At 41.6% G+C, this 25,990-nt stretch overlaps 1 protein-coding gene across 9 annotated transcripts in view; it reads left to right on the plus strand.

Moving 5' to 3' along the window:
* Nucleotides 1-25,990, plus strand: part of PHTF2 (putative homeodomain transcription factor 2) — a 180,945-nt gene that overhangs the window by 81,927 nt on the left and 73,028 nt on the right. For 6 of the 9 annotated variants that reach the window (XM_007063795.4, XM_037889224.2, XM_027826238.3 and 3 more), the window contains 4 exons: nt 11,061-11,130; nt 18,221-18,379; nt 23,293-23,458; nt 24,183-24,347. In XM_007063795.4, coding sequence (XP_007063857.3) covers nt 11,061-11,130; nt 18,221-18,379; nt 23,293-23,458; nt 24,183-24,347 — 560 coding nt within the window. The remainder of the gene's footprint in view (nt 1-11,060; nt 11,131-18,220; nt 18,380-23,292; nt 23,459-24,182; nt 24,348-25,990) is intronic. The other 3 variants (XM_043552161.1, XM_043552155.1, XM_037889225.2) reach the window with 1 other exon arrangement.

Genomic DNA, 25,990 nt, shown 5'->3' on the forward strand with positions numbered 1-25,990 from the left:
GTTTGGTCTCCTAGGCACCAGTTGTCCCCGTTTGAAATGCAAATTAATCATATCTTGGAATACCTACTTCATTTGAAGGAATTGGGCCTCTGAGTGAGCTCACTAAAAGTTCATTTGGCAGCCATCTTCAACAATCCACCCTCCCATTCATGATTCCTTGTATCACTTGGTTGGTAGGTTCATGAAGGGAGTAGTGGGAGGTTATCCTTCTATTTATTAATCCATCAGACCCTGGGACTTGGTGTTGACAATGCTCATGGGGCCATTGTTTGAACCACTAGCCTCCTGCTTTTTTTCTTATTTGGCTGCAAAGACTGTCCTTTGTGGTAATAACATCTACTTGAAGAGTGGGAGAGTTACAGGATCTGTTGATGGGACCTTCATATGTAAACTTTATTAATAGTTTCTTCAAGATCTCACATCAAATTCCTGGTTTACAGTGGTATTGAATTTGCGCCTGAATCAAATGATTCATCTACCAATATTTTTTCAAATGCCTCAAAACCATTAAGATGAAGACAGACTTCTCATTCTAGATGTGCACAGGCTACTCTTTCTATATTGATAGGAATAAACAATTTTTATGTTCTCCAAGACTATGAAGAAAAAACACTGTTGACATTGCCAGGATTCCAGTTTGAAGGAACTGAGGGGGTTGGAGCAACTGTACCCTTTCTGTCTTCAGCTGGAGTCGGGCACGAGGGACACACAGGACACCTTTGCTGACCCAAAAGCACTCTAGAAATGCTAAGGAGGAAATGAATATTTTTTTTTATTTTATACAGAGTTTGAATAGTATGTGGTAAATAAGGCCAGGGCTCCATATTGAATGAGGATAAAAATATTGAATAACTGGTTAGCCATTTCTGCAAAAATTATTTAGTAATGCTTTGTCTAATCCTCTGACTCTCCCTTTGTAGCATAGTATTTTCCTTGTCTTCTGGCCGGTATCTCATCTATCTGATCTTTGTGGTATCCAGATCTCCCCTCCCCTCCCTCTCCAAACACAATTTTTTGGGGGGGGGGGAAATAGCTGTAAAGAAATTCACCATCTATGATGGGAAACAAGACCACAGAGTCAAAAACTGGTGTCCATTTTTTATTAGTATGATCATTATGTCTTGGTTGAAATGGCATGCAAACACTTATCTGAAGGAAAGCTTTGGAGGGAAATGGATGTCTTTGTCCTAGTGGTAGGTAGGACAGGCTAACATTTCTCTAAATCATTGGAAGGTTTCACCTAGAGAATAGCAGAGCAAAGGTAGAGGGAAGAAAATGGGTAGCAGAATTTCTTCTTTGTGCTTTGTCTGCCTATATATCCATTAAGGAGGCAAACCTAATAGTCTGATTTATATGGCACGATCAAGATGGCAGGGTATAAAAATTCATTTATTTTAAACCTGAAAATGTAACATTTCATGTTAGTATAACTTAAAGTGTGGTTCCGTTCTAGAAAGTGACTCCATTAAAAATGACATGTTTAGGTTCCATATATGTTGTGTCTGAATGGTTCACATGTCAAATTTGCTCTATTTACACGTAAAATGATTTTTTTTTAAAAAGAAATAAGCGCTAGCCATGCAAACTCTATTTTTAAGTCATTCTGGGTTCTTATGTTGTCGTCTTTCATCATGTTGAATAAAATGTCTGCAGCCCAACTCCCCTTAAACGACACCTGTGCATCCCCTTTACCTGTGAAAGCTGCTTGGAACTTAGGGCATGTCTATACTACAAAATTATTTCATTGCTTGTGCTTATGCGTGCTATGCTTCTTGTGTTGGTGGTGTGCATCTCACAGGAGTGCTTGTATCGATGCACATTCCAGTGCACCGTTGATAAGTCTCTTGTGCAACTCTGCACCATCCAGTGCAGAGTGTTTTGGGAAGCTTTTGCAGTGCCTCATGAGGCTGAAATGAATTGTGCAGGGGTGACTGGAAGCATGGGGTCAACTTCCCATAATGCAGTGTTCTCCATCCCATAATTTCATCTGCGTTCCATAATATTTCGTGCATCTTTTCAAAATCCCCACAAACCTGTGCATGTCCCTCTTTGCTGTCCACCCTCCAACAGAAGCATGGAGCTTGCACAGTTCTGCAGCTTGTCATGAGCATTGCCAGCATGGGGCGCCTGATTCTGCAGTACAGACGCTCGCTGGGTTACGCATGACCCAACTTACGCAAATTCGCACTTACGGAAAAAATTCCATAAGCCAGAAATAGGATTTTCGAGTTGCGGAAATTTTTGCGTAACGTATGGGTATACATTTCCGACTTAGGCGAAATTCGAGCTACACAAGGCTTTCTGGAGTGGAACAATTGCGTAAGTCGGGGGGGGGCATCTGTATTGCAGAGCTGCAAGAGGAGTCGTGCAGCTTTGGGATGATGAGCAGTGACTGCAGGACTTTTGGATGCATAAAGCCACGTTTCTGGACCTGTGTGCCAAACTCGTCTCAGCTGTCCAGTGCAGGGACACCAAAATGAGAGCTGCACTGACAGTTGAGAAGCAAGTGGTGATTGTACTGTGGAAACTTGCAATGCCAGATTGATTCCTGATTGACCAGAAGCAATTTGGAGCCAGGAAATCTACTGGAGGGACTGTTACCGTGCAAGTGTGCAAGGCTATTAATCGCCTCCTGCTACGCAGGACTGCGAGTCAAGGCAACATGCAGAACATAATGGATGGTTTTGCAGCAGTGGGCTTCCCAAACTGTGGTCAGGCAATAGATGTCATGCATATCCCTATTTTAGCATCAGACCACCTTGCCACAGACTACATCAACAGAAAGGACTATTTTTCCTATAGTAATGACAGGCTCTAATGGATACCGGGGGCACTTTACCAACGTCAGTGTGGGCTGGTTAGGGAAAGTGCATGATGTGTGCATCTTTAAGATGACAGGACTGTTCAGAAAGCTGCCAGCAGGGACTTTCTTTCTCAACCAGAGAATTACCATTGGGAATGTTGAAATGCCAATAGTGATCATGGGAGACCCAGCCTATCCCTTGCTCCCATGGCTCATGAAGCTGTACACCTGCCATCTTGGCAACACCAAGGAACACTTCAGCTACCCGCTCAGCAAGTACAGAATGATAGTTGAATATGCTTTTGGTCATTTGAAGGAACACCTGGCATTGTTTACTCACAAAATTGGACCTCTGTGTGAAAAATTTCCCATTGGTTATAGCAGTCTGCTGTTTCCTGCATAATTTCTGTGAAGTGAGGAGGGAGAAGTTTCTGCTGGGGTAGAGAGTGGTGGTGGAACAGCTCTCTGCTGAATCTGAGCAGCTAGATACAAGGGCTATTAGAAGAACTCAGTATGAAGCTGTAAGTTTCAGGGAGGCTTTGAAAGACCATTTTAATAGTGAGCCAGAGTAGTGTGTTGCTGTAGTGTGCTCTATCTGGCCTTGCTCTTTTGTAGCCCAGTATGAATCTTGTAGAGATTGCTGTGTCTGTAGGAATATAATATCAATGCACCTATTAATATTGTCTGTGAATATTATAGATTCTGTGACAAAATGAAGTAATAGTAAATCGGTACATGTCAGACCTGCTTGGCACCAGACAGCATATTTTTTGAACTAATAAAGATGAAACTTGATTAAAAAATATAATTTTATTCAGTAACATGAACCAGGCAATTTAAAAAACCATTTTTAAAACTTAATAAATGAAGGGAACAAAATTTATGAAGGGGAAGAACACTGCATTTTAAGTACAAATACACCAACTGCGGCTTTCACAGATCAGTGTATGTGCAGCTATGATTGTCTTTAATGTCCCGTCGAGTGGTAGAGAGAGTGCAGTGACTAGTCATGCCACGTGGAATGTTGGGGGGGTAGGGGGAGAGAGAGGTCCCGATATTGAGTTCTCTATGGACTGCAGTGGGAGTTGAGTACAAGATTTGTTGAACCTGCAAGCCAACCGGAGTCCACAACATCTATGATTGCTGTCTGAGAAGCATAAGCATTTCCTGCTGCATGTCCTTTTCCTTTTTTTGCGCCTTTTTCCTCTCCAGTCAATTCTTAATGATCCTTCATGCTGTCTGCAAGGGTGATCCCAGACCCTGTGCTCATTCTCTAATGCAGCACTGGCTTGCAGGATCTCCTGGAACATGTTTTCCGTAGTCCTCTTCTTTCTTCTTATCTGGATCAAGCATTCTGTGAATGTGGAGGAGGAGACCCTGAAGGACACAATGGCAGCAACTGCAGATACAACAGACAGAGGTACCATTGTCAGTGTATTCACCATTGAAATAAAAACTTAGGATACTGAACTCACTTCCCTTGATCCCCAAACGTTGTAAGCAATATATTCTCCCTTCTCCTTGGCATTGATACAGCACAGCACCAGCCATGGAGCGTATGGCCCTCAGGGAGGGAGTGGGGGGAGAAATGAGTGGGGAATAGCTCACAGGCATGAGTATATTTATGTAGGGCAATGGAACTGAATACTGGCATTATTTTCCATGGGTGGTGGTGATTTAGCTGATATCTCATTCCTGAGAGTAACAGGCAGAGACCGCACAGCTACAGCTGGCGTCCTGTTGCCACCTGGGCCCGAATGCTGCTTGCCTGTGTACTGCAGTGATGCTTGCTGATGTCATTGCTGGGTAGCATGCAGAAGGTGTCCTATTGCAGTGGAAGAAATAAGGCAGCCATCCCCAGAAACCTTTGGCAATGGATTGCAGAGTACCTCCATGAAAATTTCATCAAGATCCCCAGGGAGGATTCACAGGACATCCTGATGCACATAAACAAGCAGCTGTGCATGGCTCACTCTGCCTAACTCCAGAGGAGAATGAAAAGCGGATAGTAACTCTACCTCTCTTGATTGTTTCAGTACCTCTTCTAGCACAAGTTTGTTTCTTTGTTCTTTTGATTTTCCTTTTAAAAAAAAAAAAAAGTGTCCTGCTACTTTGTGGGTTACCAGAGGTTCCTTCCCCTGCATCAGGCGTGCCCATGCTGGACTTTGGTGAAGTCAAAAACATGGCTGCCTGGCTTGCTGAGCAGCTGGATCCCCCAGTTGCCTGTCTTCTATACTACTCTAACTCTTCCTTGTCCATCTCCTCCTCCTTGTTGTTCGTGGTAGAGGTCTGTCACTTGGGCTCCTCTGAAGTTGCTGAAGATGGCATGCAGATCTTTGTAAAAGGAAGGTATGCAGCTCCACACCGGATCGATTGTTGGGCTCCCTGGCCTTCTGGTATGCCTACCGCAGCTCCTTGGCTTTCATGTGGCATTGCTGCTGGTTCCTGTTGTAGCCCTTCTCCTGCATCCCCTGAACAATCTGTTCATAGATGTCCACAAATTTTATGGCTGGACTGGAGCTATGTCTGCACAGCCTCTTTTCCCCACAGGCACAGGAGATCCAACACTTCCTGTGTATTCCAGGCAGGAGCGTGTCTGCAGTGTGTAGCCAGCATGGTCAGCTGGACAGTTACACTCAACAGTGGAGAGCTGCTAGATGTGCTCAGAAAGCTGGGCAATCAGGAAAAGGCATTTCAAAAATTTGCAGTGCTTTAAAGGGGAGTGGTGGGTTCCTGTCCACCTGACCCCTGGGCAACTAAGTTCACAACTGTGACCAGAGCAGTTGGTGTGAGACATTGTGGGACAGCTCCTGAAGGCCAGTAATAGTAAACATAAGTCATGCACTGTCTGCACTGACATTGCGTTGATTTAACTACATTGATCCTCAGTCTACGATGCTTGGGGAGATGGAGTAATTAAGTCGGCGTAGCAAGGGACTTAAGTCAGTGGGAGCAAAATTTAAGCGTAGACACATCCCACAGCTAGGTGGTCGTATACTGCCTTGCATTGACCTAATTGTGTGGTTGTATACCAGGCTTTAGTAAACAGTTGTGATAATGCACAAGAAGAAATAGTCAGGTTTCTGACTCCTACCTGTGGAAGCTTTGCAGGGCTAATAGAAGTAAAAAAAAACAAAACAGAATTAACTGATTGTAAAATAGCAAATAAACCTCAAAAGATTTAGTTGAATTCATTGACTACTGGCTTACAGTTTATAGAGAAGAAAATACTTGCAACTTTACATTTTAACAAATTTAATGGCTGCTTTATGTGATAAGATTCTTTTTTAAGTATGATAACTTAGCCTGTGTATTGATCTCATAGCCACTTTACACAAGATAATTGAACAGCAGAGATAGTTAAATTGTTTGAGTGTTTTCTACTGGTTCTATCAAACTCTATTCTATCTAGGGCAGAGGTGGGCAAACTATGGACCACATCTGGCCTGCGGGACTGTCCTGCCCAGCCCTTGAGCTCCCGGATGGGGAGGCTAGTCCCCGGCCCCTCCCCTGCTGTCCCCCCTTCCCCCACAGCCTCAGCTGCCCTAGCTCTGGCCTGCCTCCTGCTGGGCAGTGCGACGGCGTGCCTGGCTCCAGCCGGGCTGCAAGCTCCTGCTGCTCTGAGTGGCATGGTAAGGGGACAGGGAGTGAGGGGCAGTTGGATAGGTGTGGGAGTCCCGTCAGGGGGCAGGGGTGTGGATAGGGGGCGGGGCAGTCAGGGGACAGGGAGCAGGGGGGGTTGGATAGGGGGTGGGGTCCTGGTGGGCAGTTAGGGACAGGGGGTCCTGGGTGGGAGGGGTGAGGGGACAAGGAGCAGAGGGGGTTCGATGGGTTGGGGGTCCTGGTGGTGGTGGTCAGGGGACAGGAATGGGCTGGGGGGGTTGGATAGGCATGAGAGTCCTTGGGGGCCTGTTGGGGGAGGGGTGGATAGGGGTCGGGGCAGTCAGGGGACAAGGAGCCGGGGGGTGGGGGGTGGTTGGATAGGGGGTGGGGTCCCGGAGGGACGACAAGGGGTGGGGTTGGATGGGTCAGGAGTTCTGAGGGGGGCAGTCAAGGGGTGGGAAGTGGGAGGGGGCGGATAGGGGGTGGGTAGGGGGCACAGCCTTCCCTACCTGGCCATCCATACAGTTTCGCAACCCCAATGTGGCCCTCGGCCAAAAAGTTTGCCCACCCCTGATCTAGGGAATTCTAGCTAATTTACTAAGCATGTTACGAGGAAGTGTTTTCACTACTTATATTCTCATAAGCAGTGAACAATTAGTAATAAAATGAAAATGCTGTTGAAAGTTGCAGATTTTGTGCCATAGAAATCAAAATATAATGTAGCTTACTCTTTATAAAGTGTATCTAAGATTCCTATTAGAATGTTTAATTATGAAGTTGGTGCTATATTTTAAGAGACCTCACAGTAGAAACTTAAAATAATCTAGGGACATAACCCAGGAGATCCCTTCCAATCCTATCAGGTCCAGTACGCTGTTGTTGCAAACAACCCCATCATATAATTCTGTAAATAAATATATCAAGCTCCAATTTAAAAGTAGTTAGGTTTCTCCCCTGTCGTGTCTCCCCCCCGTCCTACTGGACTTCTGGTCAGAAACCTGCTAAATTGCAGCCTAACTTTATTTATAGCCTGTTTATATACATTTATTCATGTGCCAACGTTGTCCTCAAGCTTAAATAGCTCTTCTCCCTCTCTGATGTTTACCCCCTGACATATTTATAGAGAGCAATCATATCCCCTCTCAGCCTTCTTTTTGCTAGACTAAACAAGCCAAGCCCTTAAGTTTCCTCTTGTAAGGTAGGCTCTCCAGGTCTTCATTTCCTTGCTCATTTTAGTAGCCCTTCTCTGCATTTGCTCCAATACGAATTCTTTCTTGAACATGCGTGACTAGAATTGTATACAGTATATCAAATGAGGTCTTACCAGTATCTTGTACAAGAGTATTAATACTTCCCCATCTCCACTGGAAATACCTTGCTTCATACATGCTAGGAATACACTTTCCTTTTCCACAGCTGCATCATTTTGGTGGCTTAGTCATCCTGTGATTGACTAATACATCCAGGTCTTTCTATCCTTCTGTCATTATACTCGCTCCCATTAGCATCCTGCCTTTGCCCCCATGGTCTGCATTATCACTCTGATTGAAAACTGAGGCAATGTATTCATTTAGTTTGTGAGCCATACCTAGATTGTTTAATCTCTACCCCACTGGTTTTCAACTTGTGGCCCACGGATCCCAAAGGGGTCTGCACTTCCATTTGAAATATTTTAGGGGTTCACAAATGAAAAAAGCTTTAAAACCACTGCTCTACCCCATAGCAGCCCTACTTCTTTTCTTGTTCTCCTTTTATTTATATTGGTAAAAAAAAACCCTTTTACTATTCATTTTAACTTATTTTGCAAGGCCTAAATAAAGCCTGCCTTAAGCTCATTAAACTACTATGAGGCTTAAACAGGATTTCCTGTTGATAAATTTCAGAGTGGTAGCCATGTTAGTCTGAATCAGCAAAAACAATGAGGAGTCCTTGTGGCACCTTAGAGACTAACCAATTTATTTGGGCATACGCTTTCGTGCGCCCACGAAAGCGTATGCCCAAATAAATTGGTTAGTCTCTAAGGTGCCACAAGGACTCCTCATTGTTTTTGCTGTTGATAAAGTTACATACCACGCCCTTGTAAGATATCAGTTTTGGAAGGATTCACACCATGATACAAAACTCTTCCCCACCCCCAAAAGTTATACATGTTTAAAATAGTGGGTTTTTTGTGATAGCTGAACTTCCTTTTACATTTGGAGCTGTCTTTCTTCAGATTTCACAGTGCTCTACAGCTAATTTTGTATCTATTAAGATTCCCATTTCTCATTATGGAGGCTTATTTTCTTGCTCAGCATAACATATCTCAAAAATGAGACTGATGTGCAGACTGAAGGAAGACTTTTACACATCATGTTCTTTACAAGACTTTTCTGACAGTGTTTTAATTTTTACATGCAGCTAGTTTTTCCATATTTACAGTCTTGTAATATATTTAACTTGCTATAACCATGTTTAGTTGTGCTCTATGGTATGTTGCTTTGTTTTGATTAATTTCTCCTGTTTGTCTCTCCAGCATGCTACAGATTTAGATCAGCTAAATCAAAAGTGTAGAAACAGCATTGTCTTGTTCAGCATTACCAGCATCACATCTGTTTGAGCGTGCCAAACTGAAATTACCCATTTAAATTAAATGGAGAAAATTGCATGCATTCATGCATCTACTTTTCATAAGATGAATTTGCCAGTTCTGGCATTACAGTAATATGACTAATTATCACTGACATTTGTTTGCTTCTGCCATAAGTATAGTGTGACTTTGGGTAAGTCTACACTGCAACAAAAGACCCTTAGCACAGCTGTAACTGGCCTGAGCAAGTTGACTGAGGCTCACAGGGCTAAAAATTGCAATGCAGATGTTAAGGTTTGGGTTGGAGCCTAATCTCTGAGACCCCATTAGGGAGGAGGGGTCTCAGAGCTTGGGCTCCAGCCTAAGCCCAGATGAGTGTGCTGCAATTTTTTGCCCCTCAGCCCAAGTCCTGTGAACCTGTGTCAATGGCCTGGGCGCCAAAACTGAGTGCTACAGTTTTTTTTTTATTGCAGTGTAGATATACCTTTTAAGTCTTACGAAAAATAGTACGGTTGTGTACCTAATTTTATGAATGAAATTGACATTCTTGAAAATAAAAACTTAAATGTTTTACAAAGGCAACTGCAGTTTATTCATCAGTTTAAAAAGAATTGCAGAAGGATAAGGTTCAACCATCCCTGATGGTAATTCCACATCACTAACCTGCTATCTTTTGAGAACAACATATTAACTCTCAATCTGTAAAAACTGTACTCCATTGAGTCCATATCCATGTAATATGGCCAATGTAATTGACCTCAAATTTCAGAAAACAAATGAACCATAATTAAGTCTGTTTTAGTCACGGGTATTTTTAGTAAAAGTCATGGACAGAAATTCACAGACTGACCTGTCTATGACTTTTATTATATACCCCTGACTAAAACTTGGGGGGAGAGTTGTGGCCTGGGAAGTGCAGAGGGATGTCGGTGGGGCTGGGGCAAGCTCCCTACCCAGCCCCAAGCTACATGTGCTGCCTTTGCTCCACCCCAAGCCCCAGTCCTGCAACTCCCATTGGTTGGGAACCGCGACAATGGGAGCTGCAGGGACAGTGCCTGCGGGCGGAGGCAGCATGTGGAGCTAGGAGCTGAGGGAGGGGAGTTCCCTCCTGGAAAGCACTGCCCCGCACCCCAATCCCCAGCCCTGAGGTCCCCCCCCCAACTCCTGCTGCTGGGGGGTGGGGGGGCCCAAGACTCCCCCAGCAGCAGCCAGTGCGACCAGCCCAGGGGCTTCCCGAGCAGCTTCCGGTCCAGCTGCACTGGGCTGCTGCAGAGGTCATGGAAAGTCGTGGAATCCGTGACCTCCGTGACTAACACGGAGCCTTAACCATAATACATGAATAGTTTTCTAAGGCTTGAAAAAGCAAGTGTTGAACTGAGCAATCTCTTGTGGGACAGTCACTTAATAATGGGTATGTGTGTTCCACTGGTGGAGCAAAAAGACCACCTTCCTTTGCCTAGCTCTGCCTTTTTATGGCAGATCCTTGTTACCTGTCAGGAAAACTTATTACCCCTTTCTGGCACTGGGATTTAGCAATCTTAAAAAGAGGTTGCCGTTGACCTGCAGATTGCCGAGCACAACGTTGTTTGTCATCAGTTGTTTTAGCTGGTACTCCTTTGAGAACTAAAAGCTACATAGTATATATATAGATTGCAATTAAAGAGAAAAAGGGTGTAGTGTTTTAAATAAGGAAAATTATAGTAAACCACAATCCAAGTATATTACTAACTCTGGCAAATGTGTGTATAGTATTTTGCATTATCGTAGTCAATAAGAATTTTTAGGCACTACTGAAAATCTCACCCTAAGGGGGCAGTAATTGATTAATTTTCATTACATTATCCGATTAGTTGTAAAATGTTTTTATATCCCATCGTGGCTTTACTTTAACACATTGTTTTTATTTAATACCTGGTACATTGTTCTTTGGAATACTTGTTACTTTAGATTTCAAATTGTGAATTTGGCATTTTCTTCAATTTTTTCAAAAAAAGTGAAAGACAATTACTGACCCCATTCCTATTTTTAGCTAATGTATATCTTCTGTTTTGGTGTTTATGTTCTAATATTTTTTGCATATTACAGGGTCTGAGGAACAAGCCAAAGAAAACAGGACACGTGAAGCCAGACCTCATAGATGTTGATCTTGTAAGAGGTAGGGCTTGAGCTAGTAAATGCTGAATTTGTCAGTAATTTGACCTTATGGGGACAGTTATAAAAATAATTGCCTTTATCCTGATAGCCTTGCAGCAGAAGAGTGGAGTATAACTATAAAAATGAGAAGAAACCCTATGGCTAAAAGAACAGGAGTACTTGTGGCACCTTAGAGACTAACAAATTTATTAGAGCATAAGCTTTCGTGGGCTACAGCCCACTTCATCAGATGCATAGAATGGAACATATAGTAAGATAGATATAGATAGATACAGAGAAGGTGGAAGTTGCCATACAAACTGTAAGAGGCTAATTAATTAAGATGAGCTATTATCAGCAGGAGAAAAAAAACTTTTGTAGTGATGATCAAGATGGCCCATTTAGACAGTTGATAAGAAGGTGTGAGGATACTTGCATGGGGAAATAGATTCAATATGTGTAATGACCCAGCCACTCCCAGTCTCTATTCAAACCCAAGTTAATGGTATCTAGTTTGCATATTAATTCAAACACAGCAGTTTCTTGTTGGAGTCTGTTTTTGAAGCTTTTCTGTTGCAGAATTGCCACCCTTAAGTCTTTTACTGAGTGGCCAGAGAGGCTGAAGTGTTCTCCTACCAGTTTTTGGATATTATGATTCTTGATGTCAGATTTGTGTCCATTTATTCTTTTGCGTAGAGACTGTCTGGTTTGGCCAGTGTACATGGCAGAGGGGCATTGATGGCACATAATAGCATATATCACCAGAAAACAGTTGTCTCCTATTTACATCGAAATTAAAATTAAATCAGTTTAGTTTCCTTAAATTGTAGCTGTAGTAGATCATGTAGATTTATTATAGCTGTAGGCTTAAGAAAAGAGGAAACAATTACTAATTGTTTTCTATCTGATAGTGTCCATTTTAAGAAACTTCAGAGGAAAGTTCAAGAAATCCTGATAAGGGCACTTCAAGGAGTAAGCTTGAGCATAGTCTGAGAAGGGGTTTGGAGATGTTGTATAGTTATTTCTTGCCTGTAAAACAGGTGTATGTGATCATACTTATTGGCTAATAACAGCTCTTAGCCTCAGAGTACAAATCCTTGTCCTGACTGGCTGCTGCCTTTGGAACTCCTAATCTAAATGCTTATACAGACATGTGCATATCACCCTGTCACTTACCAGCCTCACTCTGATTTCAGAATCTCTGTTGCTCCTTGACCCTGGGAAGGTTCACACTCCACCCCAATAAGTAACTTTTACTATATTTTTAGCTTCCCTTCTCCCCTCTTTTCACACCAACGCCTCTTTTCATCTTCCTCTCTTTCAACTCCCTTTTAAATACTAAATGCTGAGCAATCCTGTGAGGCTCTGTGAGGGGTCAGTCAGAATCAGGAGATGGCAGCAAAATGAGGCCGGTCCCTATGTGACACAACAGGAGCTCTGAGGAGTTTTGAAAACTGAGCTGTGCCCCTGAGAAGTGCCTGTGTTCCCATTTCAGACTAGCTCAATTGATGGAGTGTCTCAATTGTTGGAGGGCTGCTCCCATTCACTTTTTAAAAGGATAAGATGGGAGTACAAAGTAAAGGAGCAATAAAAAATAAACACAAGTCAATTTTAAAAAAGACTAATGGTTTTGGGAACAAAGAAAGGGAAAGAAGGTGGAGACCATTTCAGTATAGCATGAGTATTTTCTGCTAACTCAGTAATAACCATATCCTTGGGTGAATAAACTCAGAGACCTAAGGATTGTTGTTAGCTTGTAATACCCTGTAGTTATTTTAAGTGAAACATGAAATGCAATGTTTTTGGCAATATAAAGCTGAAGGACCAGATTTATTGGTATTTTGTTAAGTATTTGAAAGTGAAATCTACAGAGGAGTAGTTCTTCCCAGGAATATATGAGCGGCTAGCACTGCAGAGCTATTTATTTATTTTATTTGTATTATTGTTCCATCTAGGAGCCCTAGTCTTGGACCAGGACCCCATTGTGTTAGGCACTGTGGAAATATCCATAGATTATGATCAGAACGGAAACAATTCAAGGTCATAGTATTGTATAAAGCCCCTCATAGGTTAGTCCCTAAGTACTGACGTAATCATCTGTGACCTTACGCCTCTGCTCCACAGTTAAAATCAGGCAGGGCATGCTCACTCTCCAACTGGGTCAGGGACAGGAGTGTCTCAGTTGAGGCTATGGAGCTCTCTTCGAAACAAGTCTTCCTGAGACCGTCTTTGACGCGGTGCAGATCCCATTTATTTTTGGCAGGCTATCCTTTTAGAACCATCATCCCTCTCTTCTGTTCTCTTACATGTTGTTACCTCCTTTTCATCCCTAGGGGTTGTGTTAACTGGGAATTGATCTCTCTCATTTGTTAGTGACTTGCCTGAATGGTGGTGGGTTTTGCCCTGTACCAGATCCTTTGGTTGGAACAGACTATATATAGTCCTATATATGTGTCGGTGTTTTTATTTTTGTTTTATATTAGTTTTACTGTACAGCTCTTCATGCTTTTCAATAGATGTCTTAAAATACGTTTGCATTAAATTAATTATATTTGAGAACAGGAATCAGTTAAATTTTCACCTTTCCGTTCTATGTTTATATAGCAACTAGTATAATAAGGTCCTGGTCTAGGACTAGGGGTCATATGTGTTACAGTAACAGTTTATACATAATATTATATGAACAAAAATCTGTTTAAAAGCACTGTAACTATAAGACGACATGGGATTTGTGGTCATAATATCTGTAAATGTCCATTGCTTCAGAAGTCTGGAGTATAGGCTATATTTAGAAACATCTAAAATGTATTACTCTGTTATGCTTGGGAAGCTTTATCATCTGTAGACCTATGAAACAAGGCAGGACTTCTCCCCAGCTTGTTACAGACTAACGGTTACGCTCTTTTGGGCAGGTTTATTGTCCAAACTTAAAACAAACAAACAAACAAAAATTCTTCAGCTCACTCTTTAGATATTGGGCTCTTGCTGTCTCTTCTCCCAAACTCTGGCAGTCCTGCAGCTTCCTAGCTTTCTCTCAGTCAGTTCTGCCTCACTGGGTCTTTCTCTTACTCAAATAGCCCCCTGTTTTGGGCTATTTGAGAGCTTCCCTGGGACTATTTTGTGACCCTGCTGGGTCACTCTTACTCTGCCATATCATTCAGGCTGCTCATCTCCTTCAGCCACAGAGAAGGCTTCTGCCCATTTGACTGCCTCCCACACTGAGATATGCTGGCATTGCCTAAATCAGCTCCCTTGAGTAGGACCTTTTAAAAATTTGTTCCAGGATGATTTGGTCCATGATTTTCTCAATTGAACTGATCTCTGGACATAGCCACCAAGCCATGAGGTCTTGTAATCTGTGACCACTACCTGTGATCATGGCCCCCATGGAAATGGTTCAGCCCAAAACCGTTGTTATACACTTCTGAAGTCAGTCCTAGTCTATCTAAGATGGCAGCCTTCACCCCAGGATAGGAGCCTATCTGCTTGTCACTTACTGCTTGGTATACTGCCTGTGCCTTGTGTAGAACTGATCAATGAAATTGTTTTTAATTGTTCACTTTATTAATATAACTTCATAAGCAAAGTTTTATGAATGAAACAACATTCATTCATAAAACCGGTTACCCCAATAACTGGCTAAATGAGTTTCACTTTCAATCCAATTGCTGCTTAAATCACTGAAACTTACACTGTTTCAACATTGTAACTTCTGTTCACTGTTTGCCATTCCTTACACTTGTCCATATTGTAACTCAAACTCCATTTTAACTTGTCCCAAACTCCATTTTAAAATGCTCACTCCATTTTGTAAAAGCTTGCTGCAACCTTCATTTTTGCAAAAGCCGATGTAATCTTATTAGTGTAGTTTAGATGTGTGAGTGAGGTATGTATGGATGATGGAATCAACCTCCAGCCCCAGCCTGTCCTGATGAAATAAAGTGTAAACACCAACAGCTGAAGATGTAGACAACGGCCCTGACAAAGCAAGAAAGAGTCCACCCTAAAAAGAAAAGAACAAAAGTACAGTTGAAGAAACATCAAAGCCAGGTCCTAGGCTGAAAGTCATGTCTGCAATTGAAGGGTGATCAATCACACCGAACCCAGAGGCAGCGTGACACAGCAAGACCTATAGACTCTGGATTCAAACTAAAGCCTACAAAAAGGATGGGTGAGATGGAAGACTTTGGAGGGTAACATTCTGCTGCCAACATGGAAGGGCATTGGTGCATGCCCAATAGAGACCCAGCTCTTCCTTGTGCCTGGCTTTCCTGGCCAGTTAGCCGCCACAAGCTACGAACCCAGGCCACGAACTCAAGCTACATTCAGGACTGGTAACAATCTAGCAGCTGCAGAGTATTTGATATATGTGTGTGTGTATACATAGGTATTAGATATTAGTTATTGGTCATAAGTCAAATTGTGTTATAATAAACGTGACGTCTTGCCGCCTGAAACGATCCTGTGCAATTTTGTCTGTATAATACTTGCCTATCAGGAACAGTGCTGTGTAGGCTATCCAAATTGACTCCTTCCTGCCCATTGCACTTGCCACTGTCTCCAAGGAATGGAGGAAGGCCTGTGGGTTATCGTCTGGCCCGGCTTCACCAGGCAAGGGACTAGGTGACCTGAGCTTCCTTCGCCATCACCAAGCAGGTTCCCCTGGGTCTCTTGACCCAACTGCTTCTGTAGCCATTCCTGTTGCTGGAAGGGGGGCCTCTAGCCAGTGCTGTTGAGCAGCAAGTTGTGCCTCTGTTGCTTCTCTAGCCTGTTTATCAAATGTAGGAGCATAGCTTGGGTCTTTGCTGTTCCTGTTGTTGCTGTGCTATCATCAATAGATGTATCATCTCCTCCATCTTCCTTAATCAGCCAAACTAGGTGGGCTCAGTCAATGCTAGGGCTTCAATTTCCCTTTTTTTTTTTCTTGGCACCAGTAATCCTCTTCGCTCTCCTCTGTACCGGGGCCAATTTCAGTGCTAGCCTTCTCTTCCATGTATTAGAAGAACGGCTTCTCCTCAACTTGCTATGGACTCATTACCACACCCACAGTATCTCTCAGGCAGGTTTATTATCCAAACTTACACAAACAGTTCTGCAGCGGACCATTTACATTTTAGGTTCTCACTTCTTCCCTTCCCAGGCAGTTCTGCTTCCTGCATCTTCCTAGCTCTCTCTCAGCCATTTCTGCATCACTGGCTCTCTGTCTGACCTTTGTAACTGCAGGTGCAGCCCTGCCCCCTTAATTTGCCCAACTAGGAGCAACTGTTCTGGCATAGGGAAGATGGACCTACTTCAGTTACGGGGGTCAGCCACCCTGAGAAATTCTAGAATTAATTCACAGGGTTAGGCATTGCAGCAGACTGCCAATAATAATACTACTAAGTTCTTATCTAGTGCTTTTCATCAATAGATCTGTGTTTTTAAAAAAGGAAGTATAATTATCCCCCTCTTACACATACATTTATTATTATGCCCTTCAGTAAAGCACATGTATCATGATGGAAAATTCCTTTTGTTTTAATTAACCAAAATGTAGAGCTATATATCGAGGTACAGTGCTTTTAAGCAAGATTTTGTGGATCCTGGAAAAAACCTCTTTATTTCTGATGATTTTTTTTAAAAATGCAATTTTTTTTTTTTTTTAGGAAAAACTATTCTACATGTATACGAACAAATGCATAAAATGTACAATTAATTATGACCATGGTTGAACTAAGTACAATGAACATACTACCTGCTAAAATAATGTAACAAATAGTTGCTTCTGACGTCTTAAACTAGTGCCAAGACTTCCAAACCTTTCCCATTGGTGTAAGGTAGAAACAGATTTATCGTTACGGGTGCAGGGAAGGATATTTTATTGTTCCTGATTTTTCCATATAGAAGATATGGATCCTATGTATGCTCACATTTTTATCTCCTCACTAACATATTCTTTTTTTTAATAGGATTATGTCTATTAAAGTATCTGTTTAGGCTTGAAACACTAACCAGACATCTGCTATCCAGTTTTAAATATTAGCCAGATGTAGACATGAAAAATAAGGGTGGGATTTCCACCAACAAGGTCCAGGGGCATCACACTGGTGGGAAACCCATCCCCTGTCGCATCAATTTTCTGGGAAAAGAGAAGGTGTTGGGATTTCCACCACGGTGTTGTCCCTGGACCCTGCTTAGTGGCTTCAAGTATCAGCCTCTGCCTAGTTAGTAGATAACTGGTAAACTTGGACTTTCATCCTTCTCAATTTGTTGTTAAGGGTGCTTTGTTTCTGTTTCTTTGCGACCCCCACAGAACTTCTTGGGAAGAGTTAAGGGGAGGAGGAAAGAGATCTTTGATACTCTACCCTATCACAATGCATAGCGTTTCTTGACTGCTGTGATTCTGCAGAAATTGATGGCTTAGAAACCACATTCATCAGGAAAAGCTTCTCTCACCACTAGCAAGTGGATTTTTCAAGCCCTGATTATTTTATTACGTTATTTGCTTTTCAGTATCTTAGTGAAAGATTCTTTGGTTTCAAAATGCTGACCGTGGATGACACTGTGATATCCACAGAATCTAGGAACGTTATATGGAAATATAAAGTTTTAGCACATGAGAAAATTGCATTCCGATGTTGCCCATACAGTCTAGCACATTACTACCGGAAGTCTCCAAAAGTGTGTGTTTGCTAGTGTATTTAACAGTTGTGTCCATAAAATGTATCTTTAGCCAAGTCTATGTAAATCTTAAATTCCTGGTCATTTGACTATTTGTAATATGTTTTAGGTAATTCAGGTAGAAAAACTAAGTTATCCATAACACATAGGAGTAACTTTATTCTAATAGAGCAAAATAAAATCATGCAGTTGAAAATAAACTTTCACTTTTCAACAAAAATCCTTAATGATTGCTTTATTCTAAGAGGTACTGGAGGTGGATTTGAAATTTTGAATCCTGAAGTAGGTTGCCTTTATACAACCTGGTTGGTGCATGTGTGTGTATATATATGTACTATATGGATGCATTTATACACAAGACAGCTTTGTGATTATATTGTACTAAAATGATAATCAGAACTTTATTAGATAAGTGTATTTAAGAATAACATTTGTTGTCTTTTTAATTTTAGGATCTGCCTTTGCTAAAGCAAAACCTGAAAGTCCTTGGACCTCTCTGACCCGAAAAGGAATTGTTCGAGTAGTTTTCTTTCCATTCTTCTATAGGTGGTGGTTACAAGTGACATCAAACGTCATATTTTTCTGGCTGCTTGTTCTTTACCTTCTACAAGGTATAATTGGATAATAAGATAATATAACAGCAAACATTTGTTTTTAACAATCTTGAAAATACTGTATCTTGTCAAGTTCACTCAGTACTGACAAGATACAGTATTTTCAAAATGCTGAGCAGTCCTAATAATGCACCTTTAATTTACACAGCTTACCCCAGCTAAAGTCTGCTTTCCAAAGACCCCCTCGTAAGTCCTGACAAATGTGGGGAAGAGCGTTGATGGCAGCACACGGCATTGTGGCCAGTAGGCATCAGGGAGAGGCTTCAGATTACACAGGGGGGAATGGAACAACCCAGGATTGGGAGGGCATAATGGAGGCTTAAAGCCATTCTAGCTCCCCTTCCACTTGAACAGTGAAATCTGTGCTGTGCTTTCATTCTCTCTGTGATGAATATGAATATTAAAGAGTTTTCTGAACATCCAGGGAATGCTAGAACTCTGAGCCCTGAGGAAAATAACCTCATCAGCACCCTTCCAGTAGCTCTTCTCCACCATTTTTCGCTGCTGCCTAAATTTCTAGTTCCACTTCCCAGTACTATTTCCTTTTGCTTGCCTTTATGTATACCCTGTTTCTAAGTGTATTTAAAATTCATAATTAATGTTGCATTTAGGATCTATAATTAGCTGTGCATTCTGGGTATATTTTAAATCACTGGAGAGATTTTACTCTGGATAGATGCAGTCCGGGGATAGTTGGGTGTATTTTTTCGTGTAATATGTTCACTAACCTAAAATCAGATTAAAAGTATGTTAACATGCTGTAAAACCATGCAAATATGTGTCCCAACAAATATCCACAAATGGACCTTCCTTTTTTTAAAATATTGAATAAATGTATATACGCTTCATAGAATCATAGAATATCAGGGTTGGAAGGGACCTCAGGAGGTCATCTAGTCCAACCCGCTGCTCAAAGCAGGACCAATCCCCAACTAAATCATCCCAGCCAGGGCTTTGTCAAGCCTGACCTTAAAAACCTCTAAGGAAGGAGATTCCACCACCTCCCTAGGTAACGCATTCCAGTGTTTCACCACCCTCCTAGTGAAAAAGTTTTTCCTAATATCCAACCTAAACCTCCCCCACTGCAACTTGAGACCATTACTCCTTGTTCTGTCATCAGCTACCACTGAGAACAGTCTAGATCCATCCTCTTTGGAACCCCCTTTCAGGAAGTTGAAAGCAGCTATGAAATCCCCCCCTCATTCTTCTCTTCCGCAGACTAAACAATCCCAGTTCCCTCAGCCTCTCCTCATAAGTCATGTGTTCCAGTCCCCAGTCATTTTTGTTGCCCTCCGCTGGACGTCTTCCAATTTTTCCACATTCTTCTTGTAGTGTGGGGCCCAAAACTGGACACAGTACTCCAGATGAGGCCTCACCAATGTCGAATAGAGGGGAACGATCACGTCCCTCGATCTGCTGGCAATGCCCCTACTTATACATCCCAAAATGCCATTGACCTTCTTGGCAACAAGGGCACACTGTTGACTCATACCAGCTTCTCGTCCACTGTAACCCCTAGGTCCTTTTCTTTGGAACTGCTGCCGAGCCATTCGGTCCCTAGTCTGTAGCGGTGCATGGTGTCCTTCCGTCCTAAGTGCAGGACTCTGCACTTGTCCTTGTTGAACCTCATGAGATTTCTTTTGTCCCAATCCTCTAATTTGTCTAGGGCCCTCTGTATCCTATCCCTACCCTCCAGCGTATCTACCTCTCCTCCCAGTTTAGTGTTATCTGCAAACTTGCTGAGGGTGCAATCCACACCATCCTCCAGATCATATATGAAGATATTGAACAAAACCGTCCCGAGGACCTACCCTTGGGGCACTCCACTTGATACCGGCTGCCAACTAGACATGGAGCCATTGATCACTACCCGTTGAGCCCGACAATCTAGTCAACTTTCTATCCACCTTATAGTCCATTCATCCAGCCCATACTTCTTTAACTTGCTGGCAAGAATACTGTAGGAGACCATGTCAAAAGCTTTGCTAAGGTCAAGGAACAACACGTCCACCGCTTTCCCCTCATCCACAGAGCCAGTTATCTCATCATAGGAGGTAATTAGATTAGTCAGGCATGACTTGCCCTTGGTGAATCCATGCTGACTGTTCCTGATCACTTTCCTCTCCTCTAAGTGCTTCAGAATTGATTCCTTGAGGACCTGCTCCATGATTTTTCCAGGGACTGAGGTGAGGCTGACTGGCCTGTAGTTCCCAGGATCCTCCTTCTTCCCTTTTTTAAAGATGGGCACTACATTAGCCTTTTTCCAGTCGTCGGGGACTTCCTCGGGTCACCATGAGTTTTCAAAGATAATGGCCATCTTCATTTAGAAGAATTTACTACAGTATCATGCATGTTACATTAAAATTAATCTTTGAAACAAGGTCAAAAATTGAAGACCTTGCACTTGAAGGGGATGGACTTTTTAGTTCTAAAACAAATGGACTCTTAGAGAAAATGAAAGAGATAGGATCAACAGTTATACATCAGGGTTTCTTGCAACCTTTTAAGAGGGAAATTCCTATACCTGCTTTCAAATAGCAAAGGCAAATAGCAAAGGCAACATTGTCCACCTTATTCTTCATCTTTGTATTTCAACAAAGGCAGACAACACTACCGGCAGCAACAATGGCAGTCACGGCTTCTCAGTAGCAATATAAAAGATGTCCCTTTAAATCCATGATGAGAGAAAGGAATTTGTCCTCCATTACTTCTGTACCTGCAGTTAAAGTGCAGGTGTGACATGAAGTTCAAGAGCAACAAAACAACCTTGAATTCAGTTCCCTGAACAATTGGAGACTCTTTGTCATGTTTACAGCAAGTGGCAAAAGATACTGTAGACAAATGGGTTTTGGATATTATAAAAGGACAGTTTGAAATCTTCCCTCCAGATCAGCGTCTCCTCCCTCTCTTTTCATGGATCCTTCTTTCAAACTGGTGTTAAGAATAGAAATCCTACACTCTATTAATGGATGGAGCAGTAGAGGAGGTTCAGGAAAATCTCAAAAACTGGGGTTCCTACTCCCACTATTTTCTAATTCCAAAGGAAGATGGAGGTCTTCATCCCATCCTGGATCCAGGGCTGAACAGATGCATCCAAAAGCTCTTCTTCGAGTAGTGTCCCTATGTGTGCTCCACTGTAGGTGTATCTGTGCCCCTGTGCCTCTAATTGGAGATTTTTAACAAGAGGTCTCTGGAATCACCGGGAGTCTTGCCTTCATATCCGTGTTCTGGAGTTAAGAGCAGTTTGTTGGCACTCGGATCATTCCTTTCTCTGGTCAGATCATTCAGTACTCCAGTGCAAAGATCAGTGGTTCAAGCGGCCACAGACAGTATAACAGTATATTAGAGGTGGCAGGGTCTCTCAATGAGTCAGTGGACCAACTACAGAGACTTTTCCCAGATGCACAAATGGTACTTCGGGGCTTCATAGCTACTTTGGGGTACTTCAGATAAAGATCTGTTTACAGAAGATTTAACACTAAGTACCCTTCTTTTTGTTCAAGAGCAGCAGCAGATGCTCACTCTCTAACAGATACATTCCTGCTACATTGGGGTACAGAGCTGATGTATGCTTTCTGACCATTATCTCTCATGTGGATGGGGTGACCAGATAGCAACTGTGAAAAATTGGGACAGGGAGTGGGTGGTAATAGGACCCTGTATATGGAAAGTCCCCAAAAATGGGACTGTACCTATAAAAACGGGACATCTGGTCACCTAAATATGGAAGATTGTGAAGATGATCAGCCAGGATACTTATTGCCCAAGCATGGCCAAGATAGCTGTGGTACATGGACTTGTGCCTTCTTTCCAAAGGGAATTAAAGACACTTACTTGTGTCACCATATCTTTTTGTCATAGCAGCAGGGGAAAGTGTACTGTCCACATCTGCTTTCGTTGCATCTGACAATGTGGGTGATAGGACTCTGACAGAATTAGAGAAATCTTTCTCTGTAGATGTACAATATGTTTTACTTAACTCTAGAAGACGAGCAACTAGGAAATGTAAAATGAAAAAAATGTTCACTGTGGCTGTATGATCAGGTTTGATCCTGTCATCTCCTATTCAGTCGATATTTGCTGTTTCTAAAGAAATGAGTTTGTTCATAACTTTCAGCACAGAGGCCAGTTTTAATAAATTATATATGAGTTTTATTCTGAGTGTTGGATTGCATGAGCTCATGCACCTCAAGAAGTTTCTTGGAAGCATGAACACTTTCTAGTTTAAATGTTTTCACAGGTGACACATTTCTTCATACATGAATATTCAGTTTATATAGGTTTCTTCTGACCAACTGTAAGAAATAGTTTTACCAAGACATTTTCCATGTAACAAGCTGACATTCTAGTTCAGAGGGCTCATGTGGTGTTTGAGATATAATCAAAAATGTCCCATAAAATCAAATGCATTGATCCATTTTATTACAATTCCAAAATGTGTAAACATGCTGTGGTCTACATACAGAAGAAAATAAATTTGTAATAGATGTGACAGTATGAATAAGTGATACTGTCCTATAGTTGTAAGTAATTTTTAATTCTTATAGTAATCATATTTAAAGATTTCTTCCAATTAACCTCTGAGATCACCAGACCTGGAAATTGTTTCCATGTGTCTGGGTCAGAAATGACATCTATATTTGCAGCATATAATTAAGATATCAGAATGGGTGTGGTTCTACTTCTAAGATTAGAGTAGAATCTGCAACCTGTCATTTAGCAATGCAAGTTGTATCAGAGGATATATTTAGCTTGAGTGAGTTAGGTGAAGAGCAGTTAGGATGTGTAAAAAGATCTCTACAGATGTGAACAGTTTTTTAATTTTGTGAAATATCCATGTTTGTTGACCAATAGAGTATTTCAAGACAATTCAGACTTTGAATTGAATATTTTTTTTCCCCTTTTTGCAGTTACCGCAATAGTATTATTCTATACAGCAGCAAGCCCACATAACATACCTTTGACTGAAGTAATTGGGCCAATATGGCTAATGTTGCTACTTGGAACTGTGCATTGCCAGATTGTTTCAACACGAACTCCTAAACCACCACCTAGCACAGGGGGTAAAAGAAGAAGGTACAGTCTATACTAAAATGTTTTCTATGAGTTAGGTTCATGAGTACATGAAATTATTTTGGAATATACAATCTCTGAACCAATTTGCAAGGTTTTGTCTACTATAGAGTATGATGTTATGCATTGTCTTGTAAGAAATTTGAGTACTGTTTATATGTTTACTAATCTTTAAAAGTGGCTGTTAAAAACTTTAGTCTTGTGATTTTACCTTTATTTGGCTATGTATTGAACCTTACCTTTTGCTTCAAATTGTTTGTTACTAAATATTGGTAGAGACTGTTCTGTAAATATGACTATAAACTTTGTATTATTCAGTATTCAATACTGATCAATAATCTTCCTGTTGGAGGCACAAATTAAAAGAATAACAGTGCAACCACCAACATAGGCCCCATCCTGCCAACACTTAAGTGAATTGGTTTACTACTATGAGTAATCCTGTTGAAATTGGTGGGACTACTCAACAGTAATTTTTCGGGTTTGAGCCTTTAGTGTTTATTGAAATTACATTTTTGTTTAGAAGAAATTATATAATGAAAATGGACAGTTCTAATGTGCTAAATGTTTTAAAATATTTATTAAAGCAAAATGGTAAATTACTAGATTAAAATATATTTTGAAAAGTCTCATATTTTGCATGCTTACAAAAATTGCTGAACACATTATAGAGCTAATGGATTACATTTATGAAGATGCCTTCCAATTTTAATCTCTTCTGATGAAGGAAATTAAGGAAAGCAGCACATTTGGAAGTACATAGGGAAGGAGATGGCTCTAGTACCACAGATAACACGCAGGAGGGAACAGTGCAGAGCTACGGTACAAGCACCTCTTACAGTATTGGCGCCGTCTTCAGAGATATCTGGCATGCTGCTTTCTTTTTATCAGGGTTTGTATTTATTTAAGGCTATGTATGTTAGATATGCACTATCCCTTTTCTGAAAAATTAAAATTTGATCTATATTTCTGTCAAATGTTTTTCTATTGAACAGAATATTTTTCTGTGTTTCTAACATACTCTGAATTATTTGAGCTTGTGTAGACATTAGTCTTTATTTTGGCAAATTCTAGTGAAATAATCCATGTGAAATACAAAATTAATGTCTTAATTTTACAAATGTGTTTGATGCTTGAGGGAGAAGTATTATATAAGGACTATCAAAGATAAGACACTTCAGTTTCTCTATTTTAAAATCCTGTCAGAGAATAACTTAGTGGTGGCAGTGGAATTCCATGGCATGACAAATTCAAATATATGTATTTCTTTGCTCTAACTCTATGCCTGTGTGCCAAAAAAAAAAAAAAAAAGGCAAAGTGTCAAATACCCATAAGATTTTATTGTTCGGCAAGGACCAGAGAACACTTAAGGTAATGAAATATGCAAGAGGCAGTTCTTCTTTTTTAAACTAAGGCTTTATCTGATTGGAGGTAAAATATAGTTATTATGCCCTTCAGTAGCCTATTTCTTTTGCAAACAATTAATCTATCCAAACAATAGTCCTCGGAAGACTTACGTAAAAACATTTAATAGCTCTCTGGAATCCAAATGCAAGTGCACTATACATCTTCATTAGAAATTGGGAGGCATTTAGAAACGGTTCAAAATATAGTAACTCCTCTCTTAGTGTTGTAGTTATGTTCCTGAAAAAAGCGACTTTAAGCGAATCCAATTTCCCTATAAGAATTAATGTAAATGGGGGGGAGGGGTTAGGTTCCAGGGACATTTTTTTCACCAGACAAGAAACTATATTTTTATATATAATACACACACACACACACACACACACACACACACACACACACACACACACACACACACACACACACATATATATGTACACACACACACAGTATAAGTTTTAAAGGTGGTCAAGTCAGAGGGTGGAAGAGGGTGGGATATTTCCCAGGGGATGCCTTACTGCTAAATGATGAATTAACCATAGAGGCCTCAGCCGAATGCTAACACGTTGTTAATGTAGCCTCACACTCTGCAAGGCAGCACGTATGGACGGAGGGGAGACGCACACCATGTGTATGAGGGAGAGAGATGCTCATTGCCCCTTTAAGTACACTGACCCCACTCTAAGTACACTGCCTTTTTAAGTATATCAGGAAGTTGAGACAGCAGCTGCGGCCAGCAAGCTCCCTCTGTCCTGAGCCCTGTTGTGTCCCCACCCTGCTCTATAAGGAGAAGGGATAAGTGGGGGGCAGAAGCAGGGGGGAGGGGGACACCCTGACATTAGCTCCCCTTCTCTCCCCCTCCGCAACTCCAAGGCAGAGGGCAGGAGCACTCACATGGCAGTAGGGAGGAGGGACAGCTGAACTGCCTGCAATTGATAGCCTGCTGAGCGGCTGCTGCATAGGGAACTTAAGAGAGCAGGGAGCTGATAAGGGGGCTGCCGGTCCACCCTGGTTCCAAGCCCCCACAAGTTAGCTGCAATGGACTGCTCTTCCTGCAAGCAGTGGACAAAGCAGGCGGCTGCCAAACAGCATTTTAAGGGAGCATTGCACAACTTTGTTCCCTAATTCATC

This window comes from Chelonia mydas, chromosome 1, assembly GCF_015237465.2.
Source record: "Chelonia mydas isolate rCheMyd1 chromosome 1, rCheMyd1.pri.v2, whole genome shotgun sequence".
Lineage (NCBI taxonomy): Eukaryota > Metazoa > Chordata > Testudines > Cheloniidae > Chelonia > Chelonia mydas.